Source organism: Pelecanus crispus, chromosome 3, assembly GCF_030463565.1.
Source record: "Pelecanus crispus isolate bPelCri1 chromosome 3, bPelCri1.pri, whole genome shotgun sequence".
Taxonomy (NCBI): Eukaryota; Metazoa; Chordata; class Aves; order Pelecaniformes; family Pelecanidae; genus Pelecanus; species Pelecanus crispus.
Window position 1 is genome coordinate 47651465 of NC_134645.1, and position 12617 is coordinate 47664081.

The 12617-nt window shown below is 40.2% G+C and overlaps 1 protein-coding gene across 1 annotated transcript in view; it reads right to left on the reverse strand.

Annotated features, from left to right (window-relative positions):
* Positions 1–12617, reverse strand: part of LTBP1 (latent transforming growth factor beta binding protein 1) — a 204995-nt gene that overhangs the window by 40214 nt on the left and 152164 nt on the right. Inside the window, exons 21-23 of the mRNA XM_075708573.1 lie at positions 11788–11910; positions 6673–6795; positions 3527–3652 (exon numbers count right to left, since the gene is read on the reverse strand). Of these exons, the coding sequence (XP_075564688.1) occupies positions 3527–3652; positions 6673–6795; positions 11788–11910 (372 nt within the window). The remainder of the gene's footprint in view (positions 1–3526; positions 3653–6672; positions 6796–11787; positions 11911–12617) is intronic.

Genomic DNA, 12617 nt, shown 5'->3' on the forward strand with positions numbered 1-12617 from the left:
CAGTAAGTGAGGGGAAAGGAAGAACCAGAGGTTAGAGAGCTCTGGTGGGATGTGCAACTTTTTTTGGAGTGCCCGTTGAGGCCAGCAGTGAAGCTCAGGGCTTGGAGCAGAGAGAGGGAAAAGTGAGAGAGAGCCACTGAAAGACATGCAGGATTGGACACGGAGACAGAAGAGGTGCTTGGGGCATGGTATTGACTTAAGCATCAGAGAACCTCAAACTTGAGTTTTTGCCAACACAGTTGACTAGCAGCCAACTGGGTAAAACGCTGCCTTTACAGGAACCCCAGAGAGCTCCACAGGGAGCTAGGGAGCGTTCCGAGAGCCTCCTGTTCAGAGAGCCTGGTGCAGCCAAATTGCTGAGCCTGGGGCCAGGTGGCAGTGGAATGTCACCGCTACAACACAAGTTTGTCTACACCTTGGAAGAAGACACAGTCTCCACAGCTGTTCAGTTTACTTTGGCCAATGGCCATAAAACCTCCATACCACAACTGAACCACATGGGGTTCTTAAATGTTTTATGTTGTTGTTGTTTCTGACTTTTCAAAAAAGCAAGTCAAACTCGTACAAAAACAGTCTGGAGATATGGAAAATCTGCTCCCCAGGTACAGAGAGGCGTCTGAATCCAGCAAAATTTCCTCAGGTTCTTTCTCTGATGGTATAAACAGTTACTCTCACTCACTTAACCAGAAGTAAATTCACAGAGGCACCTAGTGTAAAGAACAGTAGCTCCTGCAGCTGGAAGCCACATCCTTTCTCAGTACCTGGAATGTCACACGTTCCTTTTGTTTCTGCTGCTTTTGTTTCCTCTTGCCTTTTTGCATGAAGCTGACACCACTACAGATATTAACACTGATGCTATCAGTGCTCCCTTTAAATGATTTGTTTTCAACTCTAGAATTGTTTTTGTTAAAATGACAGAATGGAGAAACTAATCATCTAGAAAATGAGTGCTGCTGCTTCAGAAGACTAGAAGTACCCTTGCTTCGCCAAGTTATTAAAATACTTTTCCAAGTGCTGAATATAAAGTCTGATCTGTATTCCATACACACCACCAATTACTTCTGAAGCATGCTCAACTGGTTTTGTACTTGTTGTTTTATTCGTCATTAAAAAGTTCCAAAACTACTCACAATCCTGGAAATAAAAGCTTGTGATTTCATCCTTTTCTATTTAGTAAAAGTTTGGCTTTTTTGTTCTAATGGAGATTAGCTTTGTACTACTTCATCATATGTAATGGTAACCCTTCCCTGGGAACTGTGCTATATTAACTGTCAGAGATCCAGAGGGGCTTATTGTTTCTGGTACATCCCCTAAAATTAGATGCCACCAACTTTCTTTTTTTCCCCAAGTTTTCTTTCTATTCAGTTCTGCCTTTTTTAATTTCTGAGAGTTTGATTTCACAAGGTCAATAACTGTTTTTCTAACTTTGGTTTGAAATAAAGTGTTTGGTTTCTATACCAAGAGTAGGCTGCATTCTTCTCTGACCACTTTTTTTTTTTTTAGCTATGCTCAACAGTGAGGCAAAACACCTGCTACTACTTTTCTTGCAGAGAAATTGAAGATATTTAACCATCTCCTTCCTAAACACTGGGTGAAATGTATACATGCTGCCAAAAGAGTCCATGAACATGCTTTGGAATTATCCCCATTACTTGAAATCACAAAATACTGCCTTGTATCCATCAATCACTGGAGTTACTCAGATTTGCTCTCTCTAGCCTACTTGACCAGGCTTTTGTCTTGGCAGTAAGAGAATGTTTCTTTCAACTTATGCCATGATTACAAAGTAAATTTAGAGAGGAAACAGCACCAAAAATACTGCAGAATTTTTTAAGTTATCAATAATAATTAAAGAACAAATAGTGTGTTTGAGGCCATGCTATATCTGAACATACAGCACTTATTCCCTTAGATCAGCATAACAGTATTCTTACCAACAGTGTATTTCATTTCATTACATATTATATTATTAACTATATGGCAGGTTATATGTCTGCTCAAATAATAATGCTGTAATGCAACAGTCAGACAGAAGTTTTAATACACCTCTGCTGAAGGAAGAACCTTTTCACTATCCCTAAGTGAACTATGAGAAGAGCTGGCCCATGAAAATCAATCGTGTATGGATTTACTGGCCTATAACTTGGGATAGAGAACAGTTTGCCTGCTTCTTGGATGCTCGAGATCCACGACCCATAGGTTTTAACACCGAGCTATCGTCTGCCCAGTGCTTCTCCTCTGCACACATCCTGCCGAACTGCTACCATATAGTTTTTTCTCCCCTACCAAATTACTACTTTTCCCACAAGGCTTCTTGTCTGTTCTTGAACAGTCATCCATAAGACCAGCCATTCTTCCTCCAGTTAGGGGAATTTTTGTTTTCTGTCAGCATCACTGACTACACAAAGCCACATATCTTCTTGGTATCATTAAGCACAAGTCTCCTATTTTAAATTTCTCCTGCTAGTGCGTGTGTTCCATTAGCAACAGGATACAGTCTCATGCTACAACAAAATAAAAAACCTAGATACACCTAAATTCTAGGCTCCTGATTGATGTTTCTCACCAGTGCTATTACTGGAGCAGCTTTTACAACCTTATATGAAAGATACCTGTATAATCATACCCGCGTACACTTATTAAGAGTAAGCTGGCTTTAGCACTGTAAAGATCTAATTACTGCTATTTACTCCATTTCTGCCCTTTCAAAATGACTGAGGTTCTATCATAGATAGCATTTTACTACAGTTTCTCACCAGAGTTACTTCTGTTGCATGGATGCTTCACCTGCATCTTTTGAAAAAACAGTCTTGACAAGCAAGGTTCTGTTGTCTCACACAGAGCGATGAGAACATTCAGGCAGCTCAGGCTTGCTGCTAATGCACTTAAGAATATTTAAACTAAATAATCCTAAAAATTTATGGCAGAAGGGCTACCCACTTGAAACTTATCAGAAGCCTAAGTTCCAAACTCACTTTACATGCATTTTAGATACATTTACTCCTTCTGTCCTTGCTACAAGATAGAAATAACTACCCATCAATGAATAGATTTCATATTATTACAGAAGTCCCCTGGTTTCATATATCTTCACATAAGAATATCATACCCTCCTTTGCCATCATTTGACAGTTAGGTTAGCATTCCTTCTTTTTCATTAACTTGTTTCGTTCAAAACAATACAATCCAATTTTAAGATAGCAAAATTATTAAAAATCAAGAAAAGAAAGACACAGCTTCTAACAAACATTAACTCTATTACATCGCCCATTTTGTAAATTCCTGTTATACTTCTTATAATTCAAAAGCAACATAGCAGCTGTGCGTTTATAAGAAAAAGAACAAAGGGCCCTTAAGTGGCAGACTGCAGAGTTAATGGTGGTTTCGGGGTATTATGGTTGGACTGGATGATCTTCAAGGTCTTTTCCAACCTAAATGATTCTATGATTAGACCCAAACTGACTACTTTTCTCACCCAACTAATAACAGCAAAGCAGTGGGAATGCGTTATTGTGACTTGTCTCACCTTCACATGTTCGGCCATCTGCAGACACAGAAAAGCCCCGCTCACATATGCACTGGTAGGAACCATCCGTGTTTAGACACTCGCCATGAGGTGAACAGAGGTCAGATCTCTCACATTCATTGATATCTGAAAACAAAGGGACACTAACAGCTTTGCAAATCACCATACCCTTAATATTAAGCCTAAGTTCAATTAGCCTTAGAAGTAGCTTTTATTTCCACCACAAAACTTACACAAGGCTCATTCACCCATCATCACAGATACTAGAATTTCTTCTTCTTAACCATGTCTTCCACTGCTTAGATTCTGGCCGTTGTTACAGCCACACAAAATGCATCGAAGTAGACAATAATTTTAATAGACCAGAGAAATTATGATTTCAGTACCATTATTTCAAGACCCACGACACCCATTATAGAATTTTCTTTAGATAGAGACTAATTCTATGCTGTGTGTAAACCTTCTAGGCCAGTGTCCTGAAGTCGTGGCATGTATGTGGAAAGAACAGAGGCAGCTTGGGGAACGTTAGTATCTGTATGAGGCGCACAGGGAAAAGTCACTGCTCTGGGCTTCGCACAACACCTACATGTGCCAAGTTGTCTCTGAATTCATAGTAAATGCAGACCAATGACACGCTTCCTGAAGCTCTCTGGAAGTCAGGTAAGGTGGGAGATCAGTAAAGACAAGGACAGTAGGTACCTTCTCAGGACCCACACTGTTCTCAAGACTAAGCTGTCAGTTTCTTAAAACTGCCAGAAAAACACTGGAAACCAGAACAGCTGATTACACAAGGTAGAATGATGTATTAAAAGGCAGGAAAACAAAATTAACAATCTTCGGGAAATAAGAGTATAATTCATCTGAAAGAGCAAACTGCACACTTTCTAATGTTTTGGACTCCTTTCAACTTCGCTACTTACCAAAATGCATGTTCCTAATTTCTAGTCCAGGCCAGATTCAACTTGCAGACACCACGTTCTGTGATAAATTTGCCAGTTTAATTCAATAGCTCTCTACTTTCAACTATAGTTTCCTCTGAAGGTAATAAAGGCTATGATCAACTCACCCCTCTTTTTTTTTTTTTTTTTTTTTCCAAACAAAATAAATAGTTTAGAAGCATTCAATCCTTTTTCCCCCAGGCCATCAGCTTTTTTGGGTTTATCTCTGAACTCTCCTCAGCTGATCAGCATCCATTTTGAATTGTGGGCACCAGAATGTCAGTGTACAACAATGTGCCAATACCAGTTGTATCAGCGCAAAATAGAGGTAAACAAACTTTGCTTACTCCTGCTGGATATTGCGCTTTTTCAATCTTCCTGGGAGTGCATTAGTCCTACTGGCCACAGGGCTGCACTGGAAGCTCATATTCAGCTGACTGTCTCTGACCCCTAAATTCTTCTCAGTGACTGTGTCCCAGAAGGAACTCCACGATCCTACAAGCATGACTGAGATTCCTTCTTCAATATATAACTGGATGTATTGAAATGCGTATTGGTTGCTCATGCCCATATACCACGTGATCAAGATCACTCTGCGCTAGTGGCCTATTATCTCGATCTTTTACCATGCCCCTAATCTCTCCAGGTAAATTCTCTCAAAAATGTTATGGCTTTTTTTGCTACTACAGAACTCTGATAAAACTAACTTTCAGTCATTTAAAAAGGTCTCAGTTTATCTGCTGCTTAAAATATTTTGAAGGTACTGTTGAAATGTAAAGAAGTCATCATTTATGATAGAAGCATGGCTAGTTTTGTCCAGTACAAAATACAGGACAAGAAAATATACTGGAGATTTCTATCTCTGACAATTAAAAATTCTACTATAGCATCCTGTAACAGCTTAACAACAAGTAGTCATCACAGTAAAAAAAGTCTAACCATACTAAGTATTCTTAGTATTCTTATTCTGCTAGCCAAAGATCTCCCTTTATGTTCTTTTGCTGTGTCCAGTTCTTTGCTATTCTAACTTGTCAGTATTCATTGTATCAACTCCTCCATTTTATCATTTGGTCTGATATTGATCTGGCTATTTCTCAAGCAGTTTTAACTCCCCGCTACAGCAAGTTGTTATTTTTCAGTGTTGGTGGTCTTCCTTCTCAAGTGTGGTGCTTTTACCTGGAATGATTTCCAATTTTCATTCACATTTTTTTGTTAAAAATACTCTCTATGCTGTCTGTCCCTTAGTTGGCTTTCAGCTTTGTTATATTTATCCATTTAAAACATGAAGCCTATATACTACTACTTTATATAGTGGAGGGAAGAGAATAGAGTGGTATCAAAGCTGGCATTTATTTATAGCTTGTGATCAATTCTCTTTTATCTGCTAAAGCAAGGTCTAATACAGTACTTCCCTATGGTGAATGCAACATTTGCTGAATTAGAAAGCAGTCACATATAATACTCAGAACTTCTACAGGGAATTTACTGTTGGTTGCACAAGATCTTCAACACAGATCAGCTGGAATACAGTCTCTCAGCTCGAGTCTAAACTGTGCATGAGAAAGCAGCCAAATCAAAGTCCAGTCTCCTGGTTCTCCAGTCATTTGGAGCACGAACATGCCACCACTTTCCAGCTCTAATACCATGATTCTTGTCTCATAAAAATGGATGGCAAAAGGGAGTTGTGAGGCATGCCTGGGTGTTGTGCCAACATAGAGTTGGGATCGTTCAGAACTAAAAGCTGGGAAGTATTTTTCTGGGTTTGGCAATGCTGACTCAGTCTCAGATAACACGTTCTCTTCCTCCTCACCCACCCTCCACGAAGCACTGCAAGTGTTTTAGAGGAGAGGTTTATCTAATGTGACTTGACACTAACGAAACTGCCCTTTCTGTTACAGCACTAATTCACAACCATAGAAGGTTCTGTCAAAATAAATGTTCCCAGGATTTGGGAAAATGCAGCACTGTATCTCTGTTAGTTCTAATATAGAATCTCTTTCAAGTTACGAAGGCTGAGATTTCAGCCTCTTGAAATAATTTCTCAGCATATATTTAGAGAAAGTAATATAAAATGAGAAGAGTAAGAAAGTACTGCAAATGATAAATGAGTTCCTCTTCCTTAGCATGATCTGTGACTATCACAAGTTATGTTTACAAAATTGCACATTTATAATAATGATCCAGATATTTTTTGTAGCTATTTCATACCTTGACATCCCCTATTCGCTATCTGCTGGAAACCGTCTGGACAAGTGCATTTGTAAGACCCATCAGTATTCATGCAGTGTCCTCCACGACAAATATCACGGTCTTTAAGGCATTCATCAACATCTGAAATAAAAATGTAACAATTATTAGATGATGTAAAAACTGATTAAACTTTTAATAGTGATACTTTGATACTAATGTAGTAACTTGAAGCTGCAATGTAATTTAATAACTCTGTGTGTGTGGGGGAGGAAATCAAGTTTACTACGCTTTAGAATGTCCTTTAATTTCTTTCATCTTATCATCAAGCTTCTTGTATTTCTAGAGAGCTTTAGAATTTGAGTTTGTGTCATTTATTCTTAGCAAGCATGTCTAATATGTGCCGTCTGCATCCCTAATGAAAGGTATCATAACAGACCTTTAAACCAATCTCTCCCCTACTTTAATGGTGACTGTGGTGTTACAGTAGTACAATTAACAAGAAAATCCAAGCAGCTGTACATTTAGAAGACAGACACAAAAAATGCCTACTAATGCAAATGTTTAGTTTGCAATATGCATCTTTGGACATGTTTAGACCACTACACAGAGATCCCTGAGCCGGAATTGACCCGACTCAGACGTCCCCCAGAGCACGGGCAAGCCCAAGCACAGCTGATGTGCCACACCAGACAAGATGTTGTCTGCGGAGACTACTCACAAAACAACCACGTGGACAGGAGGCTTGTAGGACAGGGACCACACTGCGTGTACTGCTGTGCCAACGGTTGCTTTTTCAGAGGCAGTTCATGTGATGCAATACAGCCATTTCGCAGGCTCAGCAGCTTGGTCATGAAGCTGAATAGCTGCTTTTGCACGGTGCTGCGCCCGAGCCATAAACCCAGGCTCTAGCCCCCAGCTGCCTGTACTCCACGTTGCCAGCACCAAGCCTCAGGCCTGTAGACTCTGCCCTAGTGTCTTGACACCCGTGGGATAAACGTGCTGACTGACGCATAGCAGGGCAAGTTTCAGGATACAAACTGGATACAAAGTAATCAAATATTTCAAGAACAGGACACTGGCACTGTCTCCACCTAAAGTCTTTTCTTCCCCAGAGGAAACAGAGCACAGCGGCTGCGGGTACAGGACTAACTCAGCAAGTGCCTACATTCCAGCAATATTACACAGTTTTGTTTCACTACAGCTAAAGATCACAAAGTGTTTCATGACTGTGCCTCTAGTTCTAAAAGAAAACAAAGAATAAGGGTCAAGTAAAAGAAGCATCTTGTAAGCACCTTTCCCTTGCCTCCACATTGCCCTACCTTGTAATTCACTGAGTCTATTGCTCTGACAGTGCAGATAGTTTCCTTTGAAAAACAGTTATCAAAGAGTTTTCCCACTGCCTTTGATTATTCTGACTTCTGAAGCATGGATTTTAGCTGATTAGAATTGCTTCTTTTTCCTGTGTTGCAGGAATAAATAACAATCGTAATTAAAAAAGAGGATATGACCTCATTTCTATAGTTATCTCTGCAAAGCCCACACTATATCAGACTGCAGCTATCCTTGGGATTTAATCTATTGGATAAAAATAATAAATAGCGATAGCTTTCTTACGTAAATGAATGTTATTGCAGATAAAACTGCACTTAATGCTGACAAAGTTGTGACCTTTTGATAACCACTTTTTATAATCATTTTCAACTGAGAAATAAATTGTGGTTTATTTAAAACAGCAATTAATTTTGACTAGGAGCATGAGAAAAAATTAACGACTCCCTTGCGCTGAGTTAATGCCAAGTTGCACAACAAGAAGGCGTCTTCGGCCAAATGCAGTCAAAATGCATTATTTTCCCATATAGAATGCAAACCTCCCTTTCTCCAATGCAACTCTTCATAGGTCTCATGGTTGCTGCACAAGAATCTCCAGAAAAATCGGAGACAGTAACTCATGCTTGAGATGTTCAGTGCTTTTTGCCATCCTTTACAGGTGCACGTCTAGAGCATTTTGGCTAGCAAAATCTCTGAAGGCTCCTAGGAGAACACTGGAGCCTCCTACGCCTCAGACAGACTCTTTTCTAGTAACCCGAGTTCTTTGAGATGTACAGTCTATATATAAGTCCAGCTGGTGCATATTCATACTTCCTGTCAGCTGAGACAAGGCCAGTACTTTTTACCCACAGGTGTACTCACACTTTGCATTCCCTCATATTCAGAGCAACATAGAGCAGAAAGTCTCAATGTCACTTCATCTCGAGAACAGGAGATGCTGAATGAGAGAGTAAGGCAGAAAGAAAATAAACGTGCATCTTGAAGACTTCTGACTACTAGGAAGTAACCTCTTTTTCTGTCTTCAGGTGGAAGGTTGTGCACACAAGCCCACCTGTGGATGGTCACATACTTCCAGGCTACTAATTTCCAAGCAGATAATAGCAAGTCTCAGGTACTGCAGAAGGGAAAAGTTCTTCAGCCTTAGAGAACAGGGTATACAGCCATTTACAATATGAATGGACATACAGATTGTTGCTCTCAGACAGAACTGAAGGTATGAAGGCCTCAGTCCAGCTTTCTCATTTTCCAAAGAGTTCAGTGCAAGGATGCATACAGAGTATGTATACTGCATGTATACACCAATGTATAGGACAATTATTTGCAAATTACCTTTATTCTTAAACAAGTGAAAGGCTGTGCAAAGACTTCCAGACAAAAACTTCTGCCAGAGTTGCAAAAAGCACAGCTGAAAATGAGCACAGCATAATTCTGCCAAATTCTGCAATATCTCTACAAGTTTGCACAAGTGTATAATGATCAAACAAGCAAACTGCTTCTTGAGCTGCTACATTAAGAAAACTACTGAAGTAGAAGAAATCCTTATTAAACAAACAAGCACACTGTGATTTGCCAACGACATTGGCTTTACAGCCTGATACATTTTTGGATATCCTCTGACGTGACAAGTGTCCATCCCTGAGTCTTTGAGAAACTGGACAGAATTTGAACCACTCTCTTCTTTTCACACAACTGTGCTGTGTCATACCCACAGTTTTTGTCATCTCTTTCCTGCTTTCTCCGTAAAGCGTTAGAAAACATTCAGGTAAATAGGCTAAACAGAAAATCAGAGGCCATCATGTGGAGAAACGTTGGATGTCTTCTCAAGGCAATTTTGTCTTCATGGAAGCTCTGCCCTCTAGTCCATGCACACGTCTGGCTGAACTAACAGTCAGGAGGAAAGCCATTTTCATGAAGATGGGAACATGGCTGTGAGGCTGAGGACCTCAACTGACATGAAAAGAATGTGAGATTTAAACCTGTAGTCAACCGAGTTTCCTAAATGCGCACTGAGTAATTCAGGGAGCCTTCAAAAATGATTACATCACAAGATAAGGAAAAACAAGAGGGGAATGTATAGCAGATAAAGCAGTCGCACAAAGTATTCTTACTGACAGCAAAACAAGCACAGTCTGTTCAAACTTAGCTTCCAAGGTGCAAAAAGCAGTCTGTAATATCCTGTACTTCAAAAAATATTGAAGGGATGTAATGCAAGCACAAAAGAATTTCCTCCGCTTCAAGAGATTAATAGATTTGGTGCAGAACTGTTAATATTTATTGAAGTCTTCATAAATGGATCAGTCTTCATAAATGGACCAGTGATCCCTTCCACCACATTTTTCTTTGATTCTTGACACAGTACCTCCATATCTCTGCATCTGTTGCAACTCAAGAAGATCTTGAAGCCAGGTGAGAGCAAAATTCTTTGACACAAGTTTCCAGTGCCTTGCATCATCAGCCCACATTTCTTGAAGCTGATGCAAGTGATGCACCAGGAACTCTGAGAAGATCATGCTAAGTTATTCTGTGACCAGATTCCCCAAACAGACCAGTACTAAAGAGTATCAGTGTGCTGGGGAGATTTTATAAGATAACCTTATTCCTTGTTGGTGACAGCTTCAAGAGATGCTGTCACTCATTAAATGTGGACAATCCAGTATCATCATTGCTGATGAAGTCTGGTCCGATATAACAGGTTTGTCTTGAGAAGAAAGCATTTGGTTGGCTCAGCAGGAACTGCTCCTCTGCCTGGGTCACTTGAAGAGGAGGATTCCTGACCTATTGCTGTGGGTGAGAAGGTGGAAACTGCCTCCTAGAGTGCTGTGTGGAGGACAACCTAGCAGCAGAACACTACTAGGTAGAACAGCAGTAAGGAGCTGTGTCTTCCATGGTATTAGCAGCTACAGAAAGCACACCAGAGACTGGAAAGTTTTTATGTGCTAATACCACCTGTATCGTGAGACCCTAACTGAGAGTTTTTTCCCGCCTAGGGCAAGATAAGGAAGCAACAGAGGTACAACCTTTTTGGAGCTCGCTAGTAGGTAATCTCACATACTCAAGGTGACCATGAGTAGCACAGGAGATGTGCCACATCAGGTGGTATAGCCAACCACGGAGAAGAGGGAGTAGCTTTGAAATAATTTATTAGAAAAAATCCGTTTGCCAGTTACTGGACAATTAAACTGTTCTACTTGAGAGATAATAGAATGTTTCCGTTTTCTGTAACACAGCATTTCTCCCTACATTTACTGCACATCTTTCACCTCTTATTTTTGTTTTTACAAGCTCAGTATGTAGATTGCCTTCTGAGACAGTGAAAGCTGTGAGATCCCCCTGGAGCTCATCTTATACTACATATTTTCTCCTGCCACGTGGGATTGTGGTGGCTGGCTACAGGTTCCCAAAACCAGCTGGAGAAGTAGTTTTAACTTAGCAGGCCCCCATGTGAACAGTGTATGCTGGCAGAAGCTTTTGTAATACAGAACCTCTGTGTCAGAATTTGAGCAACAAGGTTTGGAAAGGATTAATTGTTTTGGTAACAATGTCAACTGCTCTTCCAATCTTACTGCTGCAAACAAATGTGCTGATTTCTTGTATGTGGAAAGATGACAGGGACTATTTCTAAGAATCCATTAAATATGTAGCTGTGTAGGTGGGGACTGTTGAACGGTTGACAGTAAAGTATTGAGAAAGAAAGAGGAGCAACATATCCTTCTGCTCCTTTCTCAAAAGAGTTCATGCCTAAAGCTGAAATACTCAAGATCTTACTGAAAAAAATGAATCAGTATCTTAAGTCCAGAAGCTTACCTTCACACTGATCTCCAGTAGATGACAATGTGTAGCCTTGGCTACAAATACATCTGAAAGATCCTTCTGTGTTCCTGCAGCGTCCATGCGTACAGAGCGATAGGTGCTGGCATTCGTCTATATCTGTAGCAGAAGAGACAGTGGAAACATAACACATGTAGTATGTGCTATGTAGTCTGACCTCTTGAGTAATGGTCCCTCATGACCACAGAAGTTTTGAATTTAAGGATCACTGAAATCTGTGGGGCTGCATGAAGCATCTGGGCACGTGTACAGCTCCTTGCTTTAGAAGGGTGTACTTTAAGAACATGAAAATACCAATTACTAATCAAATGGTGCAATAACCAGTTCTGAACAAAACAGCAAAGCAGAGTGTCAATATCCAGTACTGCTTCTCTTGGTCTTATTTATTAACAAATGCAGACAGTCAACATAATGCATAAAAATATACAAAACTGCAGATTGGATGTTTCCCTTGAGATGACTGCATTCAGCAGTCTCTCCTGTAGTGTCATTATATCCCTCAATGCACAAACAGGTACGCGCAGACACACAGACACACACATGCTGCTTGAGAGCTGCTTTTGTTTCTTTTATATCTGGCAAAGGTAACAAGCCAGCCACTCCAGTGAGTCAGCAAAACCCACAAAATACTTTCCAGCAGGATCACCACCTTTTAACAGGGTGTGGTTTTCAGATGCACACTGACAGGCTGTTCCCCTATTAAGTTGTATCTTAAGGCTCCTTTAAATACTTGCCTTGTAACAGTATTAATCCTCTAAGTATGGGGAAATGTCTCTTTGCTTCCACAACCACTGCTAATCCCTCAG